The 22,042-nt window shown below is 33.9% G+C and overlaps 3 protein-coding genes across 3 annotated transcripts; 2 read left to right on the top strand and 1 right to left on the bottom strand.

Moving 5' to 3' along the window:
* Positions 1 to 3,471: 3,471 nt before the first annotated feature.
* On the bottom strand, positions 3,472 to 6,523 carry LOC105969553 (putative glycerol-3-phosphate dehydrogenase [NAD(+)] 1, cytosolic). Its single transcript, XM_088811938.1, has 6 exons — positions 6,333 to 6,523; positions 5,240 to 6,253; positions 4,435 to 4,656; positions 4,080 to 4,327; positions 3,857 to 3,996; positions 3,472 to 3,739 (listed from the first exon to the last, which is right to left on the bottom strand). The coding sequence occupies exons 2-6, from the start codon at positions 5,901 to 5,903 to the stop codon at positions 3,619 to 3,621; spliced, it is 1,395 nt and encodes a 464-aa protein (XP_088668064.1). The 5' UTR covers positions 5,904 to 6,253; positions 6,333 to 6,523; the 3' UTR covers positions 3,472 to 3,618.
* Positions 6,524 to 15,545: 9,022 nt separating this feature from the next.
* On the top strand, positions 15,546 to 17,822 carry LOC105969565 (Pentatricopeptide repeat (PPR) superfamily protein). The gene has a single exon (XM_012994338.2). The coding sequence runs from the start codon at positions 15,845 to 15,847 to the stop codon at positions 17,366 to 17,368; it is 1,524 nt and encodes a 507-aa protein (XP_012849792.1). The 5' UTR covers positions 15,546 to 15,844; the 3' UTR covers positions 17,369 to 17,822.
* A 2,618-nt stretch (positions 17,823 to 20,440) lies between these two features.
* LOC105969449 (uncharacterized) lies at positions 20,441 to 21,338 on the top strand. Its single transcript, XM_012994203.2, has one exon. It carries the CDS (start codon positions 20,577 to 20,579, stop codon positions 21,135 to 21,137), a length of 561 nt encoding a protein of 186 aa, XP_012849657.1. The 5' UTR covers positions 20,441 to 20,576; the 3' UTR covers positions 21,138 to 21,338.
* Positions 21,339 to 22,042: the final 704 nt, after the last annotated feature.

Here is a 22,042-nt window from a genome sequence, read left to right as displayed (position 1 = left end):
GGGTATATATGTTGAAATGCCATGGGAGACCAAACCAAATTCCATTTCCTATAAGTGGTGAAATGGTGAAATATTATTATTTTAATATTTGGTCTAAATTTTGGTGAAACCCATTGGAGACCAAAAACACAATTTTTCCACAAAAAATGGTGGAAGAGTAAAATGGTGTGCTACCGGTGGGAGATGAACCCATTTTTTCACCACCATAAATGGGATTTGATAAAAAAATGGTGAGACCGGTCGGAGATGCTCTTATAAAATTCATTTCAAAATGCCCCCATTCACAAATTTAAAATATGCTTTAATTAAAATTCATATTGCATTTATCATCTTTTTAGTTTGGGATATTTTTATTTTTCCATCTTATATTTTTATTTTTTATCTTTTCAAAATACACGTTTTTCTTTTCTGAAATGCTAAATCCCACATGAAAATTATTAAATCATGCACATAATAAAATTTACTTCTCAGTTCTTTCTCTAAAATCTCAAACGTATAGGTCTTTTATCTCTCCCCGAAATAAGTTCTTCTTCTCCCCTTATGCTTGCAGAAAAAAAATCATAAAAATAGTACTATAATTCGAGAACCGAACTTGAAGAAAATCTTCTCTAATTTATTCTACGGGAAAGGTTATCATTCCATCTCAAATTTATTCTACGAATTAAGCAGCTTGTTTTTTTTTTTTTTGAAGGTGGGGGCCGCCTGGGGTAGTAGTGCGATAGGTTTTGATTCTTTCAATTTTTTTCTCTTTTTTTTTTTTTTTTTTTTTTTTAAATTCAATTTAATTAGTTTATTTGCTATAGAGGGGGTATAGGGTTATAAAGAGAGCTGCGCCTGCCATGAAATTGGCGTCCATGGCAGGCCACCAGCGTGTGTGGGATTTTCTTTTGGGTTGGGGGCGTTTAGATTAGAAGCGATAGATTTGTCTTCTTTCTTTTTTTTTTTTTTTTTTTTTTCAATTCAATTCAACTCAATTATTTCTTAAATGTTTTAATAAATATTTAATGGTTAATAAATTTTTATTAAATTTAATAATTTATAAATACTGAATAAATGTTAAAAATATTTATAAATTTAATAATTTAATAAATATTTAATAATTAATAAATATTTAAATATTTCGGTAACTTCATACTGCTTGTGTGAGAGTTGTTTAAAAAGACCATACTTGGAAGCCGGAGGATGATTATGCTTCCCGTAAACTATAGAGTTCCCATTTACCCTCTGCTTGTAGAGCCCCCTTCAGCTGGAAACCACAATTACATTTTTTCGTGTCAGTACATATTATACTTTTCTACATTCTTTCGTTTAACCTTACTTTTCCCAAATTGATCCCAGATGACGTATATTATATCACAAAAAGTATCACCTATACTTAGCTTAATACCATGATTTTCAGCTGCGCCTCTCGTCCACTGTATTAAATCGTCTCTACAATTAAACAATTGTACTCTTGGAAAATATTCAGAGTAATGAACTTTCCCATTAGTCTGAAAAATAAAATATAACAAAAACTAATTAAAAAAAAAAGAAAGAAAGATAAAAATGGATCGCGTCTAAAGTAGAAGCGGACGCATCAAAGACGGCGCCCACCTTGGACGCGAATACAGTATACAACGCGCCCAACATGTGCTCGCTATATGTTTCGTCTACCAGATTGTCCGCCCTCTGCGTATGACGATTTTTTGGCGAAAATGTTAAAATTTTACATTTTGTCGTTAGAAGGTGTTGGACACATTAGTTGATGATTATTACGTAACAAAAAATGACTTTTGATGACATCTTAGCATTTCGAAAACCTTAGAAAAAAGTTAGAGAGAAGTCGAGAAAATAGAGCGTAGAGAGAGACTATTTTTTTTTGTAGAGATAAAATATTTTTTTTATTGATGTGCGGGATTTAGTAACTGTTAGTGTGGAAAACCCTAGAAAAAAAAGTTCAAAAGAAGTCAGAGAAAATAGAGCGTAGAGAGAGAATATTTTTTTTGTAGAGAGAGAATACTTTTTTATTTATGTGCGAGATTTAGTAACTTTTAATGTGGAATTTAGCGCGCCCCTTTTCTTTTTTTTCTCTTTTTCTTTTTTTCTTTTCTCTTTCTTCATTTAAGCATTTTTTACACTAATATAATACAAAACAAAAATCCTCTTTTATCTATATAATATAGAAAATTACAAAAAAACATGTTTTTATTTTTTATTTTTTTTAATCCAATTTACATATGTTTTTATATTTTGTTTTAATTTTATCTGTTGTTAATAATATTGTAGTAGAATTTGGTGTACTATGATATACTACAATATACTATAGTTTACGATGTACTATAGTTTACTATTGTGTACTATGATTTACTGCGGTATACTATAATTTACTACGACGTAGTATTCCAAACCCTAGCATAAAAAAAAATTGTCAGCCGTCGGCACACCCCAGAGCAAACAAATCACAGCCGCCGCCAACTACTATCCAACAACCCTAGCCGTCAACCAAAACCCTAGCGCCGTAAAAAAACCCTAGGTTGATGCAATCGCCTCCAACTTTCGATCTAACCTCACACCACCATCTCCAATGGCCACCTCCACCATAACCATCATCTGATCTATAACCACGACCACCACCGCCATCGCCGTAGACCCACCTCCGCTGCCCCCTTCTACACCCTCTCCCTCCACCGCACCCTCGCCGAGGTCTCCAAGAACCTCGAGATCTTCAGATCTATGCATCGCCTCCTTCACTCTACTCTACTGCTCGGCGACGGATCTGGATGGATCCCCAAAATCTTCAGATCTCGGCATAGTGGCGGTGGCATCCTCGGTTTGCACCCATTGATTTGCATGAGAGAGAAAACGTGATGGACTGACGACAAAAATATGAGAGAAGGAGAGAGAGATGTGGAACGATTGAGAAGAAGAGAGAAAAAAATGAGGTGTGGCGAGTGGGAAAAAAAAGATCGTGAGAAGAGAGAATGAGAGATAAATCTAATCTTTTACTATTTATATTAAGGGTATTTTCGGGTTAAACAAAAATAAAAGAATGTTGGTCAAATTTTATTTTGAACTAAGGATTTAGTTAAGATATTTTATTTAAGATCGTCGTCTAGTTCAAATTAAGTTTGTGTTGAAGGGCTCCTAACATATTACCCCTATATTTAAATGAGTTTTTGTCTATTTGTTATTACAATATAAAATAATAAGAATAAAAAAATATATTATTTGATTAACATCTATAACACTTATTCAAAAAAAAAAAAATCAAACTCAAACCCATAAAAAAAAAAAATGAATCCAAATTTTAGATTTATTCGTGCTACATCAAATTTAAGTAAAACAGGTAAAACCGTTCATTTGTACACACACGCGCGCACACATTTGAACGTGTGCATCACATGTAGCGAATACACACATAAAACACTTTCCGTTGTATTTTACCCACTCAAAAACTATAATTCTAGTGATTTGTACCTAAAACCACAAAAGTATAAAAGGAAGAACAAATAAAAAAGTAGTAATGAAATACATAAATTAGTCCCTCAAAAAAAAAAATTAGGCTCCAAGATAAAATCTCTTTCAACTAAGTAACTAAAAATTTGTAATAACAACTAAAAAATATCTTATTATCACAAATTATTTTATAAGCAGAGAAGGTCTGTAGACTGCATAGCGTTGCGCAATCAAAATCCGTTCTCGAGGATCGTTCATCGTTTCGTCTCTCAACGCTTGAAGAATTCCCTCGCAGGATATCTCCCTATTAATCAATTTTTGCACAACAACATTCATCAGATTACATTGCAAAAAAAAAAAAAAGGAAAAAAAAAGTTCCGATTTTTTCGATAACGACCCTAATATTTATTATTCAATGTACCTCAGAATAAGTATTTTATACAACGTCTGCAAGATCGGACATAGCTCAACCGGTGCAATGTGCTTGCTTCCATCGGGATGAAGAATATTTAAACAAGACTGACTAAGCAGCTCGTAGAAAGCTTTTACAGCCGAAACCCCCTGCAAATTGAAAAAAAATAAATAATTAAAAAAAAATCACATTTAATTAAATAAATTGAAAAGCATTATATATATATATATACCTGAATCATTCCCTTGCCTTTGATACTATCACCCATATCAAGATTTATTTCACCTTTAGCCAATTTCTGACCATACCACGCGTTTCGACCTTTCAATAATGTCACGTACGTATCGGCCAATAGAGGGCCCGCAAGCCTCTCGGGTTCTTCGGCCAAGAGATGTGTAATAAATATCATCTCCGATGTACAGTGAGCAAAGTAGACGGACTTGCTTGTCGCGCTCTCATTGGTCAGAGCTGCCACCATTCCTGTCAGCACGAAAAATGAATTTTTTATAGCTAATTAATTAATCCAATAAAATGGCTTAAGCAGTCGAATAATCGATTCTTGATTTTTGAGGTCGGAAAATATTTACCAGATCCAATTGCGTATACGTTTTTCAAACCCCCCATAACTTCGTGTGTGACGAGGTCGCCATTATCCCAAACAATAAAATGCGGCTGCCTTAGAAATCTCGCGAGTGGCTTTCTCCATTTTTCGGCTCCGCAAATACGAGCATTTGCGTATTCTTTGTTGTAGATTTCCGACGCAATATTCGGTCCTCCAAGATAGAGAATGTTTTCCATTGGAATCCCAGCTGCAAAAATACGGACGCATAAATCACCACATGATTTTAGAAATGACTCGTCTTTTTCAATTATCGCAAAATTACAAAACGGGAATAATCTAAAGACATCTATGCAGCATAACAATTTCAAGATTGATTTTTTCTTTTTTTTTTTCCTTTTTCTTGAACAATCATTAGAATGCAATACCAAATCAAATGCCGAAACGATAAAAAGGGATTTGCTTTCAGTGTTCATGCAGCTCCAAGAAAACTTGTCGAACATTAATCAGAAAGTTATGCCTATAAGATGAAGGACATTTCTCGTTTAACTTGCTTGACACTACACATAAAATTTTATAAATCCTACTTCAAATATGAGTAAACGAGTGAACACATTCGGCTGAACTAATCGCAACTGATTTATAAAAAAAAATCACATCGAAAGTTTCAGAAAATATTCAAAAACGGTAACCCGAACACGTGAAACAAGATTCCTCCATCATCTGTGTATTTCATACATAAAATCGAAGATCTAAACAATCCATTGATGCATAATCCAAGAAAGTAACTTTTATTTAATGCACATATAAAAACAGAATAAAACCGATCTTACTTGCTCGATTAATCATCTGAGTGGGAGTAACTATACGAGGCTCGGGTTCCAATTCAGCCTCGATTCCCTTCGCCAAAGAAATAACAACCGGAACATTAACCCGTTCCTTCAAATACCTACTAATCTCCTCAAACACTTCCCAAGTTTCGGTCGAAGGCAATCCATTAATAACAATATCCGCATCCCAAACCGCCTCTTGCAAATTCGTCACGACTTTCAAAGGGCAAATCGGGGTATCGACCATGTTCAAGCAAAACCCGTCTTTCAGAATCTCGTCGGCGTAAAGAACCCGATCGCCCAATCTACCCTCGACGTACTTCAAATAAGCGCACCTCCTTATCAGCCTCCTCAGCACATCTTCCCTCGAATTTATCACTTCGAATAAATGCTCGGCCGTTGCCCTATCGACCGATTTTCCGGGCCGTCTCCATATTCGGATCTGGATCTTATCGCGAAACGACCCATATGAATCTTGGAGCATTGCGGCGAATACACTGCCCCATGCTCCGGCACCTACACCGACGATCCTCAACGGGTCACCTTCGGTTTTACCGAATAATAAACGGAGTTCGTCAAGTTTATCTTCTAGAGAACCGTTTGTGCTTTGAATCAACCCGTTTGTATGCAGATCACCATCACTAACTAACTCATCACTTCCCTTCATTTTTCTTTTTTTCTTTTTTTCTTTTTTTCTTTTTTCCCCAATAATTTGATCAAACCCTAAAGTATGAATTTTTATTCACAAGATACAATATACTCAAATGTATTTCTACAAATCAATACAATCAAACCCGCAATTGAATTTGCTATTACCGCCGCTATTAAATGAGAAAAAAGAAATTAAAAATTAGCAATGTGAACAATTGATTTGAAGGTGGGGTTTCTCACCAAGAACACAGCGGCTTTCTGAAATCAGTAGATTCTAAAAAAGCTGATTAGAAAGAAAAACCCAGTGCGAAATTACATTTCCCACATGGGTTTTGTCAAAAAATTCAGTTCAGATTACATCACCATCTGAAAAAGAAGCAACGTCCAAGATTAACTGACTTTGTTAAATCCGTCAAAGAAAAAGAGGGAAGTTTGGCAAACTAACCTCACCTAGAGAGAGAGAGAGAGAGAGAGAGAGAGAGAGGAGAGAGGAGAGAGACAATCTGCGGTGTCTTGTAGTAACAAAGAATCAGACGGTGTTGTTTTTCGTTGTTTCTTGTTACATATAAGAGAAAGAAATGGGAATTCTTGAAACGTGTGATTTGATGATGTAGCTCGGAAAATTCAATGAAGGCCGAAGGGATTTGAGAAATTACAATTTCATTTTGCTCGTGTAGTACGTCCCGGTCCATAGACACGGAAAATTCAACTTTCTCAACGTATAGAATATAGATTCACTCATTTTCTGGATTATTTTGCAATTTTTATAAAGTTAAAAAAACCTATGAATAGCAAATTTTTAAATATTTTTGGTACTTCCCTAATTATTTACATGATTAATTACAAATTAAGAATTTGTGATACTCAATTCTTCCCATTTTAATTGTCGTTTGTGTCTAATTCACACGCATTAAGAAAACTAATAAATGTGCATTGATTCTACAAAAATCATAATAAAATGATTAAAAAACCGCTTTCATAAATATTTTACAATTAATTATCTTAAGAGTAGTAAGGGCATAATTGAGAAAAACATAATAAATAGTTAAATACTTCGTGAAATCCTAAAGTGCCAATTATTTTGAAATAAAAAAAAAATTCTCTAAAAAGACAAATAAAATGGGAAGAAGGGAGTAATGTCTATTTTGAATATTTTTGTATATATATATATATATATATATATTGTTGTTCCCGGTATATAAAATGGGTAGTGAATTTAGTAAAATGGTCGAACAAATTAATTAGTGAAAATACGAAAAGATTAGCCGAGGCGAGAATACTCTTTCCTTAAGACAATATTGCCCCGCTACGGTGCTTACGGTTATTTCGCAATGGTCTCCCAAGATACAACGGCTAACTCGGCATATGAGCATTCAAAATCCCGAGTACAGCGAACGTTACTTTGTGTCAAACTCTCGAATCGAATACGGAAGAAAATATTCTACGAAGAATATTTTCGGGCTAAAGAAAGAAGAATTCCATAGAACAAAATTATGGAATTGAATTGATTTTTTATGTTGTTTTTAAATCAAACATGTGGGGTTTTTATTTATAAATTTCCAATTGTTGTGATTAATGAACACAACCCTTGGGAAATTAAACAAGTGAAGAGGTGTGGCCACACCTCTTCATACTATTTGATCAAATAGGTGCCTAAAATATTTTTTAAGAGTAAAAAACAGTTTGCCCCCTAAACTAAGACCCCTTTTGCGCTTTGTCCCCTAAACAATTTTTTTTTGCACGTTTTTACCTAAACTCGTATTTTTGTTGCACGTTGCCTCAAAAGTGGTATTTTCCGGCAAAATTCACCGGAATGTTAAGCACGTGCTATTCACGTGAGTTTGGCAGGGGTGATTTTGTCTTTTCATTAGCAATAAAACACGTGGCGTCCACCTGTCTTCTTTTCTCCCTTCCCTCCTTGAATTCTTTCGTCAGAACCCACCTCCTTTCACTCCACCAGTGCTCTCTTTCTCAAATTCTTACCCAGAAGAAAATTATTAACTCCAAATGAAGAATAAATGATATCCCGTCGCGCCGAAATGGAGTCGTTTCGCGACGGGGTGGTGGGAGGTTGTGGGATGGGGTTTGGGCGATTGGTCTCATTGTCGGAGTTGGGTCCTGGGTTGCTGTGGTAGAGTTGATTAGGGGAATTCCGACGGCGGAAGGGGTGGGAATTGGAGGCGGCACAGAGGATGAATTTGGACTAAGCAAATCGGAAACAAGAATAAGAAAAATCAGGGGAAATGCAGAATTTGATACTCTGTAGTTGAGAATTAGAGAGAGAGAGAGAGAGATTTGGCAGATAAAAAAAATGAAAAATGAAAAAGAGAGATGAAAAAGAAAAAGGGAAAATTAAACCTTGGTCAAGATGTGAGTGAATAGACAATTTTAACCCTATCAATTTCACATGTGAATCGCGTGCACAAATTTTCAGTGAATTTTACCGGAATATACCACTTTTTGGGCACCGTGCAACAAAAACTCGAGTTTAGGTAAAAACGTGCAAATTTTTTTTGTTTAGGGGGCAAAGCTCAAAATGGGTCTTAGTTTAGGGGGCAAACTGCTTTTTACTCATTTTTTAATTTTCATTCAAAAAATAATTTTATTTTATTAAATAAAATTCCCAACAATCCCCCACATGAATGAAATTAACGAAAAACGATGGATTCTATCGAGAGTTCAAGTGGAAACTATTGCAATGGGGATAGATAGCTTTTGGCTTTGAACCTTCCTTAGTAGTATACCATCGGATTTACTTGGCTAGTTAGTGAACGCGATGTCTTGAACTGCCAGCCGTTTGTGTAAACCAAGACAATGATATCTCACACAATAGTTTTCCCACATTTCATCAGTTCTCATGGTTGCGTCCATTTTGGCCCTGGAGCACATCTTGGATTCATAAGTGTTTGTCTTTTTGAAGCGGCCCACACTTCTACACTTAGATAGATGATGTCTTATTAAAGGTATCCTGCCAATACCTCACCTTTTGTCAAGGTTTTGGAATCATTAAAAGCTTTCGCTTATCCTTTACCCTCTTTGCAGGCAGCACTAATGTCTATCACGGGAATGAGTTGGAAATATATAATTCCATAGGAATATATACTCCTTAGTGCATCACTGAATTTTCCATAACTTAGTTGTCCCTTTTGAACCAGTTCTTGGGATCTCCAGTCATCATGGTTGGGTTTCCACTATAGAAATTCTTAATTTGTGGGTTTTGATCTCACTCCCCTAGACATATGTTTGATCTCTTTAGTTGACTTTTAGTCGCGGATCCGCTATTAACCATTGATTTTCATAATCAATGTTATATTATTTATTTTGAGATCAATTGCCTAATGGTCTTATGTGTACGAGTGTGTCGATACTTGCCATTATACATGTCGTTTGTGCCCTTAACGTAACCGATTGGTTATCACAATTTATTCATAATTGTAGACACCGACTTCGTCCAACACGGAACATCCTCCAATATTTTTTTGAAGTTTATTCAACTTCTTTTCTAACCTTATATCAAGTTATATATTCGAATTCGACCATGAATCGAGCTATTCAATTTTGTTTGAGGATTTCCAAGATACATAATCTTAGTGGACTCATATATCCAATGTACTTTCCTAATACAATTGGATATTTTCTTTAATGTAATACATTTAAAGGCGATACTTAGATTACCTAAGAACCCTTATAATATCATTGAATGATTATTTATTTTGGAATTACATATTTACTAGTTCATTATGCTGCCAAACTATTCAAAAATATTTGTAATTGAACCATTGTTCATCATTATTTTTTGCAAGGTATCGACTTGGTCTTTAGATAACTAGATCAATTTTCTAGTAATGTATCAACATGAGACTTTCAATAAGACTATCTTTGTCTTAGTGACTTTAATCTATAAGATTACATCGTCTAGACCCTCGTCTTTTGACATCAAACATAATTTTATTTTTATTTTCAATATTTTCTCAACGTTCAAAATAATATCATGATCATTATCTCATGATTATAATGTCGTCTATAGACATATACTTCCATGTGCTTTTAATATAAACACACTGGTCACACTTGTTATTACGAGAATTATTTGATAACATAATTTTATCAAATATTACTTTTAACGGATTCCAATATCTTGTTATAAATAATCAAAAATTTCATAGCTACTAATTTAGCTTTATAGGACCATCTTTAATCATTATTTTGAATAGTCCATCTAAACCTTAATGGTTTACTACTTGGAAGAAGACAAACTAACTTCCACGTACATTCTTCCAATGTAGACAATATTTCAATAATTGTCATTTGTTCATTTTATAACTCATAAGTTATAAAATCAAATCAAATCAAACATATTGATTTTATTTGCCATCTTGTTGTGTCTTGGTTGTTCATCACTTTGATGATTTACCACTCACACATATTTTAACTTGGTTGTTCATCACTTTGATGATTTACCACTCACACATATATTTTAACTTGGTTGTTCATGTCCAACATAATGAATTGATATAAATTCTATAGCACGTAATCAATGCATGTCCATGTAATAACACAATTCTAAGGAATTAGTATGGCTTACGCAAATAATAATATGTATAATAATATTCCTCTTACTAAGTAGTTAATACTTAATATACGAGACAAGTCTAATCGTTCATAGATAATAAAAAAAACGTTAATAAAATCACGTACTCACAAATTTCATATAACATATTCGAAAATCAATCAACCGGATGGTTCCACATCAAATGAAAATTGGGAGAAAGCTAATCCCGTATCAAACTATATGCAATTTATGCAAATAAATATTGCATTTTCATGAGAAATGTCATGCGGTTTCTGATAAACTTATTCAAATAATTAACATATACCCTATCACTTTATTGCATTTATGATAAAATTGTTTATATCATTAATGTAGATACACAAACATAATGAATATTCATTAAGCATATATATTGTATATAGTTTACCATTCTTCCACATATTAAAATTAAACTATCATGCAATAATCCACCATTATATCATATAGCATTATCAATTTATTGCACAAATAGATATCTTATAATTAAAAAACGTACCCGATAAATTATATGTTCGTCAATTCAAATTTTGTGGGTAGCACCAAATCGAGTCAATATTATGGCAGTGCTGAATGATTTAATCATATCTCTTCCGTCTGAAGTCCGATTTTATTGATTCAATATGATCCGAATAGCCAACACAATTTTCTACAACTTTTATCTTTTACGTTTTCTGAGATTCGGACTGGATTATGATCAAAATAAGCCTCGAAGTCGGAATAGGTGTGCTGTAAATTTGCACCTACAATGGAACCAAAAAAAATATTAAATAATATTCATGAATCGAAAATAATATAAAACCTCATTATTAATCTTCGATTCAGTCTTCTTTCACCAAAATTTCGTGCATTGGACATTGGTGAGGCGTTAATATGCGACAAGTTGCATTGGTCACGAACGGTTGTATTTTTCATGAAAAGGTGCATTGGCAGTTCTCGCACCCTTTCGTATTTTCATCATAACTCCTCCATACGATCTCCGATTGTCACGATTTAACATGTTATGAAAAGCCAACTTGATTATCTACAACTTCTGTGAAATGTTAATTTTCCATATTCGGACTTTAACAGCTTCGAAAATGCGAAAGAACGTGGACTTCATATTCTGTCCGAAAATGAACTTTTTCCTCCTATTTGATTCTGTAACTTCTTGATTTTTGGCAGACTATCTTCTTCTCCATCCCGTTTACCAACGTGTGCAGAAAACACAATTTACTAAATCTCACAAAGATCTTGTCTTATGATTGTTGTTCCCGGTATATAAAACGGGTAGTGAATTTAGTAAAATGGTCGAACAAATTAATTAGTGAAAATACGAAAAGATTAGCCGAGGCGAGAATACTCTTTCCTTAAGACAATATTACCTCGCTACGGTGCTTACGGTTACTTTGCAATGGTCTCCCAAGATACAACGGCTAACTCGGCATACGAGCACTCAAAATCCCGAGTACAACGAACGTTACTTTGTGTCAAACTCTCGAATCAAATACGGAAGAAAATATTCTACGAAGAATATTTTCGGGCTAAAGAAAGAAGAATTCCATAGAACAAAATTATGGAATTGAATTGATTTTTTATGTTGTTTTTAAATCAAACATGTGGAGTTTTTATTTATAAGTTTCCAATGGTTGTGATTAATGAACACAACCCCTTAGAAAATTAAACAAGTGAAGAGGTGTGGCCACACCTCTTCATATTGTCACATCTATTTGATCAAATAGGTGCCTAAAATATTTTTTAATTTTCATTCAAAAAATAATTTTATTTTATTAAATAAAATTCCCAACACTATATTATGGGATGCACTTTGCCAAATAAACTGTAATTGGAGGGTGTATTCTACTATTTTTTTCCAATTTAAGGGTGTAAAGTGTCAATTTGAGAGTGCAAACTGTCAATTAACCAATATGTTTTCTACTTATTCTTTTCGTCTTATGTGTGACATTTTAGTAAGAGTAAACTGCAAAAGTATCCCTGTATAATCTCTAGTAAAAACTCTCGTGTGATAAATAAACTAGTAAAAACTCTCTGTGAAATTTTGTTAATGGCAGATAATTCACTGGTTGACTTTCGTGTGACTCACTCGTCAGATGTGCGGCTGATACCTGATTTTTGGACGTGAAATGACGAAATTGTCCCTCAAAAAATATTATTTAATGAAAAATTTATTAATTGCAAAACTCTGAGGATATTTGTGTCTTGTTATATCAAATCAACACTCAAATGAATATTGGACCGAGAGTGTTATATAAATAATTCAATAGGGAAGGGTTTGCTAGTTTATTTATCTCATAGGGGTTTCTGCAATTTGACGATTATAGAAGGATACTTTTTACAGTTTAGTCTATTTAGTTAGGACCATTAGCAATAGATCCTCAAATCGCTACAAAATAGCATTAAGTTCACATATAAAATTTACTATTTGTGAGACTTCCCTATCAATTGTATCAAAAATACCCCTCCCTTACGTAAATCAAATTTATTATTATTTAAACTGCATTTATCATTTTTCGTATTTTTTTAATAATTTTTTTATTTTAAAGGAATCGTTTTTTCCTATAAATTTACTACGTCAAATATGACTATAGTCGAATATGACTATATTTCACTATAGTCTCTAGTCATGTTTCTTATATTTTTCATTTATTTTTACATTTTATATCCAAAAGATAGTAATAGTATATAGCTTAGTATCACTAATTATGTATAAGAAACGAATATAAAAAAACTTCAATCCACAACCACAATATATGCGGAGTCCTGATGCACAACACTATATTTCTATAATTGTTATTATTATTCTTATATCCTATTTTCTCTAATTTTTCTTTGTTACATTTATTTAATGATCAATTTATATTATGGCAATAAAGTTTATATATAGTTTTTTCGAAATGAGTTTATATTATTAAATTTGCATAAATATTAATGTTGTTATCGATATCACTAATAAATTTTATTATAATTGTTATTATCCTGTATTAAACTAATGAATATTTTCACTTTTGAAATGATATCTCGTGCATCGCACGGGGAAAAAATGCTAGTATATATAATGGTACGTTTGAACATTGTTGCGGAGACCATCGTTCCAGATAATATGCAACGTCGCGGGGATTTAGATGCCAAAACAGACACTTTTTAATTAAAATGCTAAAAATAGATTTAAAAATTATAATAAGTTACTCAGGGCTAGGCATGGGTTGGGTTGGACAATTATCGACCTATTACTTACCCAAACTGGCCAACAGATTTTGATAAATATTGAAAACCATTATCGACCCGACCATTATGGGTCCGATAATGGTTGACAACCAACTTTGTCGGGGGTAAACAATGAGTCGGTTGGTTGGTATTATCCGCCATTTTTTATTTGATTTTTTTTTACAATAATAAGATATTTTAAAGTGTTTTTTCAGAAGATATAATATATTTTGGCAAATCTTTTATGTTGCAAAAATCTTAAATTTAAAATTAAAAGCTTTTTTTTTTTTAATTAAACTTCTACAATAAGTAAATATATAGAAAATAATATGAAATAAGAATTACAAAATAGAAATAGTACATGGATGTTTATAAGTTTGTGTTTCCAGTTTTTGAGTTTACTTATTTTATATATTTTTTTAACATTACAAAAATAAGAATTATAATTAAATATTTTCAATAAATTTTTATTATTAAAAAAGTCGGTTAACATATATTACCCGACCAAGCGACTTAGGGCTCGTTCGGTTACCGCTATAAGGTTCTACTGACTAAATAGTAGGGGCTAATAACATGTCCGGTTGGAAAGATTCACGCTTTTTCAAACCCGCTACTAAAATGAAAGCCCGCTATTAAATGCTACTATTTCATTAAATTAGTAGCACCCCTACCCCTGAGATTAATTTAATAGGGGGTGACTAAAAAGGAAAAGTACAATTTTATCCTTAAAATCATATTTTATTATTGTAAACTAAGTGGTTTTATAGACAATTCATATATAATAACCGATTTTAACAAATTTAATAGAAAATCTAATCTAAGAAACCGAACATGCTACTAACTAAATAATTAATTAGTCAGTAGGGAGTTAATCCAATCTCATGTAATCCAATCTAATCTAATATCGGTAACCGAACGAGCCCTTAAACTGAAAACCACCGATAGACATATTTATATATGAATCAGTTAAATTATCGGCCCGAAAAAAAAAAATATCGGCTAAAAAAAGTGGATTCAAAGTGGGTTGGTTGGCCGATAAAACCGACCAATACCGAGCCTTAAAGTTACTACTTACTAGTATTGAAATTGTAATATAATAATTCACAAAATAAAATTATAATAAAAAAAATAATGTTATATCAATGCTACAACAATCCCTGTAAAACCGTTAAATTTGCAAAAGGTGAAAAAAGAAAAGGGTAAATTCCACTTTACCCCCTTGTACTCTGCCCAAGAACCACTTTACCCCCTCGTACTCTTAATTTCGTCGATTTACCCCCTTGTACTTGTACAATTTCCCAATACAACCCTCGTCGTCAACTTTTTTCGATTTTGACTCTGACGCCATTTGGTCAAGAGTCAAAATATTGACGTAAATATTGAATTTTTTCGATTTTGGCTCTCGAGATTAGAAAAGAGAAAGTTTCACACATTCATATATTTTTTTTTTGCACTGGGTGGAATCGATCAATTTTTGGGTCTTGATTTTTACTAAGTTAGGGGTTCAATTGGGGATATCTTGGAAGGGGAAGTGGTGGGAGAAGAAGAAATGACAATATTGACGGAGGAGAAACGACGCGTTATAGGCAGTGGCAATTTTGTAATTTACAGAGTTGACCAAATGGCGTTAGAGTCAAAATTGACAAAAATTGAAGGAAAGGGTTGTATTGGGAAATTGTACAAGTACAAGGGGGTAAATCGATAAAATTGAGAGTACGAGGGGGTAAAGTGACTCTCAGGCAGAGTACGAGGGGGTAAAGTGGAATTTACCCAAAAGAAAATGCAGAAAATTCTAATTCAGTGGTTATAAAGTGTAAGTTTTGGATATATCTGTTCATTTTAATGGAAGTCATTAAAGATAGGGACTAAATTGAAACATTTGAGAATTAAAATAAAATTGTCGGCGTCACCAGCCCTAATCTATTTCCGCCGCCACGAACACCGCCGGAAGCCGTCCGACCCCATTCTAGCCCGCCGTTCCGTCCGATAAATCGCCGCCACGGTGCGCGTGAGCCGCATATATCTCCGTTCCGTCGGATAAAAATCGCTTCTTTTATTATTTCAGAACACGCCAGCCGCTATATGCCTCCGTTCCGGCTCCGCTAACCCCGCTCCGGCCGATACAGCGGCGTTCCGGCGAGCCATGTAATTCTTATGCAGATAAGATGAAAGTTGTTTCCACCGTGAGCCGCCGGCACTTACTCTCTGCAGAATCGGCACCATCTTTGATTCAGTTCATCACCCCTTTAACATCAAGCAGAGCAGACACCCCTTCTGCAGAATCAGATACTACAATCAGAGAATCTCCTAGAAAGAGAAAATACATTAATCACGAAACTGCCATCAATTTGATCAAACGCGAGAAGAATCCAGAACAAGCGTTGGAAATCTTCAACAAGGTGTCGGCACAAAAGGGCTTTTGTCATAACAACTCCACTTACGCTGTAATTCTCCATAAGCTTGCGCAGTGCAAGAATTATCAATCCGTCGATGCCGTTCTTCATCGGATGTCGTACGAAACCTGCGAATTCCACGAGGGCGTGTTCCTCAATCTCATGAGGCATTTCTCGAAATCGTCTATGCACGAGAGGGTGATCGAAATGTTCGACTCCATTGTGCCGATTGTGCGTTCGAAGCCGTCCTTGAAAGCCGTGAGTACGTGTCTTAATCTTCTGGTCGAGGCGGATCGAATCGATTTGGCGAAGACTTTCCTATTGAGTACTCGAAAGGACTTCCGTCTTGAGCCCAATACGTGTATCTTCAACATTTTGGTCAAGCATCATTGTAAGAAGGGGGATTTGGAATCGGCTTTCGAGGTTTTGAAAGAGATGGAGAAAGCTCAAGTGTCGTATCCGAACTTGATCACGTACTCGACTTTGATAGACGGTCTCTGCAGAAACGACAGATTAGAAGAAGCAATCGACCTGTTCGAGAAAATGGTGTCGAAGCATCAGATACCGCCCGATGCATTGACTTATAACGTACTAATCAATGGATTTTCTCGCGGAGGGAAATCCGATAGAGCGAGGAAGATACTCGAATTTATGAAGAAAAATGGATGCAGCCCTAATGTATTCAACTACTCGTCCTTAATGAACGGGCTTTGCAAAGATGGAAAATTTGAAGAAGCGAAGAAAATTTTCGACGAGATGAAAGATGCTAATTTGAAGCCCGATACTGTTCTCTACACTACGTTGATTAACTTTTTGTGTAGGGCACGCAGAACCGACGAAGCTATTGAGCTGCTTAGAGAGATGAGAGAGAAAGACTGCAGAGCGGATGAGGTCACATTTAACGTAATTCTTGGTGGGTTGTGCAGGGAGTGCAGATTTATCGAGGCGATTAACATGGTCGAGAGATTGCCCAACGACGGTGTTTATCTTAACAAGGCTAGTTATAGGATCGTGTTGAATTTCTTGTGCAAAGAAGGCGAACTCGAGAAGGCGGTCGAGTTGTTGATTTTGATGCTGCATAGGGGTTTTGTTCCGCATTTTGGTACGTCGAATGAGTTGTTGGTTAGTCTTTGTGAGGCGGGAAATGCGAATGGTGCTGGTTTAGTGTTGTTTGGTTTGGTGGAGACGGGGTTTAAACCGGAGCCCGGTACGTGGAGCGTGCTGATTGATTTGATCTGTAGAGAGAGAAAGCTTTTGCCCGCTTTTCAACTTCTTGACGGGCTTGTTATGGATTGATCGTGGTTTATAAATCGGTGTAAATTAGCCGTTCGAAAAAAAGGGGTTCTACGAAAGGGACCAAAAGGATATAAGGTCCGATTAATCTTGCAAGCAAAGGCTGCAGCAGAACTAATGTTTGTTTTTTTTCGTCACGGAAGAGGGTGTTATATTTGAATCGATATTATTGTTGTTGATATTTCGTTCGATTCATAAAATTCGAGAATATCGGCAAAAATAATCGGAAGCTTGGGCAGTTGCAAATGAGGAAGCCGCCAAGTGTGAATAGGGAGAGGAACTAATACAAGCATTCGAATTCAAAGGTAATAATACAGTTGAACCTCGATAAACTAATAACCTCGCTTAAACAATAGTTTTTCTGATCCCGTCTCGATGAAAAACCTACTAAATTATTAGTTTGATAATTTAACATTTTGCTAAATTAATAAAATTTTGCTAGTCCCGACTGTATTAATTTATAGAGGTTTATATATATATATATATATATATATATATATATATATATATATATATATATATATATATATATATATATATATATATTAAGCGCGACAAGACACAGATTTTTGCAATGCCAGGAGAAGCAATCTGGCAGAGACGAGATAAAGCTGATTTAAATCTGCTTGAACTTTGCCGATTTTGCAGTTTATCAATTTTCGTCTCAAACAAGTAAAGATCTCCGTTATTGGTTCGAACGAGTGGATTCTATAAAACAATTGTCGAATCTCTAAATTTGAATGTGTGGAGCTAGTAGTGAAATTCAATCGAGTTCTTTGCCGATTTTTGATACAGATTTTTAAACATAAATTTCATTAAAACTGTTTTTTTAAGTTCTACATGGTTCATTTCATGCTGCACTTGATAAAATACATGGATAATATTTACAATACGTTTCATACGGAACCTTATATATATAGTGGGAATGGATTAAGGGTAAAATTGAGATGAAATAATTCAAAGGGGGTCAAGCCAAATTAAAACCAAAATTTGGGTCTATAAATGAAGGGTGTAAACCTCATGATACTTAAGTGTAATTTTAAAACTAAGTGGGTGTTGCATATTAACCCTTGTTTAATTCAACTCTTATTCATTTATATTATTTAATTTAGAGAAAATAAGGGAAAACCCCTCAATACGTAAAATAATATAGCTCAGATCCATTTTATAATTGGATATTTGTAAAGAAATCCCAAACTGATTTTATGAATATTTGGACCCTTCTGCCCTTTCTTTCTATATTTTTGCCTTCTTTATTTCTATATTTCCTTTTCTTCTGCTTTCACTATCTCTCATTTATTTACAAATATCGCGTGTTTTTAATTCATCTCACTTTTTGGTCATCAAAATAAATGTATTTTCTATTCTATAAATGCCATATGTTATAATTTTATCGCCGAATATAAGGTTTTTGTAGCTGGGATCCGATTTTTAGAACACCAGAATCTCGACCTTAAATTGGATATTGTAGTTAACTCATAATAAAATTATGGTTGACTGCTAAATTTTTATAGTTGATTATGGAGATTTTATAGTTGACTACCCAAATTGTATAGTTGATCTTGGAACGATATAATTGACTACCATTTTTTTTTACAGTTGACACTGAAAATTTATACAGTTTGTACTTCGTAGTTGTTTTTTTCAAACAGTATAGCAAATTTGGACAAATTGGTATATGGTTGTGTTGCTTTTTCACCATTCAACACGAAAAGAGAATGATGATCGGATCATTTTTTATGAAGTTTCATAGATTATTCATAAATATGCTATTTATTAAGGGGTCATTTAATTATACATATTATGGGTCTATATAAATTCTCGTAAAATATTATCCTACATATTCAATTAATTATTAATTTATCACGTTGTTATGATTTATGTATATTATTAATTAATCAAGTATTAACTGATGAATGTATATATATTGTCGTTCTAATTTTGATAAAAGTACTATATGGTTATTTTTAATAGAACCTATTTATCAATTAATAAATAAGTGAAAAAAGAAGTGTCTCTATGTACGGTCGAACTCGCTCGTGATAATACGTGGCATATAAGTGATTATCGAAGGGGATTCTGTCTCGCTGTTGCGTGGAGAGAGATATTAAAGGAATATTGAAAATTCACCCCTTTTTCTCATTCAAAATCGTGCATAAGACTTTCCTCTTCACGGTTCCCAAGTGATAAAAGAAATAAGAACTCATATTCTTTCTTTTTTGATTACCTCTCTCGTATATATTAATCTAAAAATAGAAAAGCAAAAAAAATAAAATTGATTGATAAACGTGTTGAAAATGAATATGATAATTTCAATTACTACAAAATCAAATTGAGATTCCAACCGATAACATTATCAACACGAAAAGAGAACAATAATCGAATCATTTTTTTACGAAGTTTCATATATTATTCATAAATATGCTATTTATTAAGGAGTCATTTAATTATTTTTATCATGGATCTCTCGTAAATATATTACCACGTTGTTATGACTTACGTATATTATTAACTAATCAAGTATTAATCGAACAAAGTTCTGTAAACAGTAGTTATGACTTGTGTATATATTTTGCCCTTCTAATTTTAATAAAAGTAATGTTATGATTACTTATTTATAGAAACTATTTATCAATCAATAAATAAGTCAAAAACAAGTATATCTACGTACGGCCGAACTCGCTCGTGATAAGACGTGGCATAAAGGGATTATCGAAAGGGGATTCTGTCTCGTTGCTACGTGGAGAGGGAAACACGTAGATAAAAAATAGTACATCTCTAGGAAAAAAAAGAAAAAAAGAATTGAAGATGAACTTCAATAATTTGAAATTAATCTCAATCCAAACAATAACTATTCATTAGAATGAAAATAATTATGTATTTTAACTAATTTATTGTATTAATCTATAAAAGAAAAACTAAATTGTTGTATTAACTCATTAAACTCACAATTTCATTGATATATAATTTAAATTAAAAACTATATTTTATACGAATAAGAAATTAATTAATTACAGCTGTATTTTTTTCTCATTTTCTTTGCAAAATCCAGATCCAGCAGAATAATTATTTAAATTATAATTCTGTTCAAAAAAATTTAAGTACATTCTAATTTTGCATATCCTAATATAATAATATTTATATGCCACAACAGAATAGAGAGTAGTGCAGTATCAAAATTCAAAACCCTAATTCCCAAACCCCAGCATCAATGGCGGACGTCAAAAAAGCTGATGAAGCAACTGAATTCCCGGAGAAGCGCAAGATCGACGTCCCGAAATCCATCAACGAAGTTCCCGAGGAGGAAACCGGTGAAGCCGACTCAAACAAGCGGCAGAAAGTCGACACCACCTCCGCCGAAAACGGCGCCGTTTCGCTCCCCGCCGGCGAAAATGTGGCTGAATGCGGTGACCATCTGAACGACGGCGCCGCCGTGGAAGACGAGGAGAATTCTGAGCAAGAGGAGGATGCGAATGGGGAAGTTGAAGATGATGTTGACAGAAAGGGGAAAGGGGTTTTGATAGACAGAAAAGGGAAGGGCAAAATGATCGAGGACTCTGAAGATGATGATTCCGACGGCGATGATGATTCCGACGATTCGAGCGATGATTCCGACGGCGATTTCTCCGATGGGCTTGATGACAGTGATTTGGAGTCAGATCCACTTGCTGAGGTTGATTTGGACAACATTTTGCCGTCCAGGACTAGGCGGCGCTCAATGCAGCCAGGGCTTCGAATTTTCGATGATTCCGACAAGGGTAACAATGCTTAATTGAAAATTCTTTTGAAACTAGGTTAAAAAAAAATTAGGGGAAAAAAACTATGTAGCTTTCAGACCTAGTACTATCGAGTAGTGTTGTAATCCGAAAGAGATGTTCTTTTGATCAGTTAATGGAGTTTTTTTTTTCCTTTTTGTTTGTGGCTGAAAATATGCAGTGATCTGCTTTTGGGAATATATTTTTATTTTAGATGATTGCTGCCTCTTTGCTGTTATGGTGATTGCTATATATGAAAGTGGACTTGCCGTTTTTTTTAATTAAGTTCGTTTATTAATCAAAGAAAAATACTCGAGTTCTTGAAATGACACGAGTCATTTGATTGCGGTAAACTTGTCGGAAGAAAAAAAAGTTGGGATTCTTGGAATATGAGTTGAATGGGAAACTTATTTACTATGAATTGCAAGTACACTATGATCCGATTTATTAGGAAAAATGATAGACAAAATATCTCGGCTGAATTGTCCGGATTCTTAAATGCGGTTATAGAATATTTTTTCGGATATAGGTGAAGAAACGAATGTGTCTCTTATCTTTATGAGTTTGAAGCAAATCTGAGCATACCGTGATCAAGTTAGCACTACTTGAAAAACCACTAATAAAGAAATTGATTCTATTCATAGCTCGATTGCAATTTGGTTAATGTACGTAAAAGCTTAATTTCGCTACACCATGCAGATTTATGCACGAGGTGTAGTAAATGGCTAATATATCGGCATATGTTGTTTTTATGAGTAAGTCTTATCCGTTAATCCATCTCACAAAGGATGTCCGTGTTGACTTTCTTTAGGAAATAAGTTCAGATTTACGTCTCTTTCTTGCAATGATACCCTTCATTTATCATATAAACGGTAGAATTATTAATAAAAAATGCACCGAATACTTTCCTACTTTTTTTAGA

The sequence above is a fragment of the Erythranthe guttata genome, chromosome 2, assembly GCF_056151865.1.
Source record: "Erythranthe guttata isolate IM_541 chromosome 2, IM_541, whole genome shotgun sequence".
Taxonomy (NCBI): domain Eukaryota; kingdom Viridiplantae; phylum Streptophyta; class Magnoliopsida; order Lamiales; family Phrymaceae; genus Erythranthe; species Erythranthe guttata.
This window is presented reverse-complemented; position numbering and strand designations above follow the sequence as displayed.

Excerpts from the sequence above, each read along its gene's own strand:
- LOC105969553 (XM_088811938.1), bottom strand. The coding sequence starts at position 5,903 with ATGAAGGGAAGTGATGAGTTAGTTAGTGATGGTGATCTGCATACAAAC. Across the intron at positions 4,657-5,239 it reads TCAGATGATTAATCGAGCAA|CTGGGATTCCAATGGAAAAC; the intron begins GTAAGATCGGTT and ends GTATTTTTGCAG. Across the intron at positions 3,997-4,079 it reads AAGGCAAGGGAATGATTCAG|GGGGTTTCGGCTGTAAAAGC; the intron begins GTATATATATAT and ends TTCAATTTGCAG.
- LOC105969565 (XM_012994338.2), top strand. The coding sequence starts at position 15,845 with ATGAAAGTTGTTTCCACCGTGAGCCGCCGGCACTTACTCTCTGCAGAA.
- LOC105969449 (XM_012994203.2), top strand. The coding sequence starts at position 20,577 with ATGGCGGACGTCAAAAAAGCTGATGAAGCAACTGAATTCCCGGAGAAG.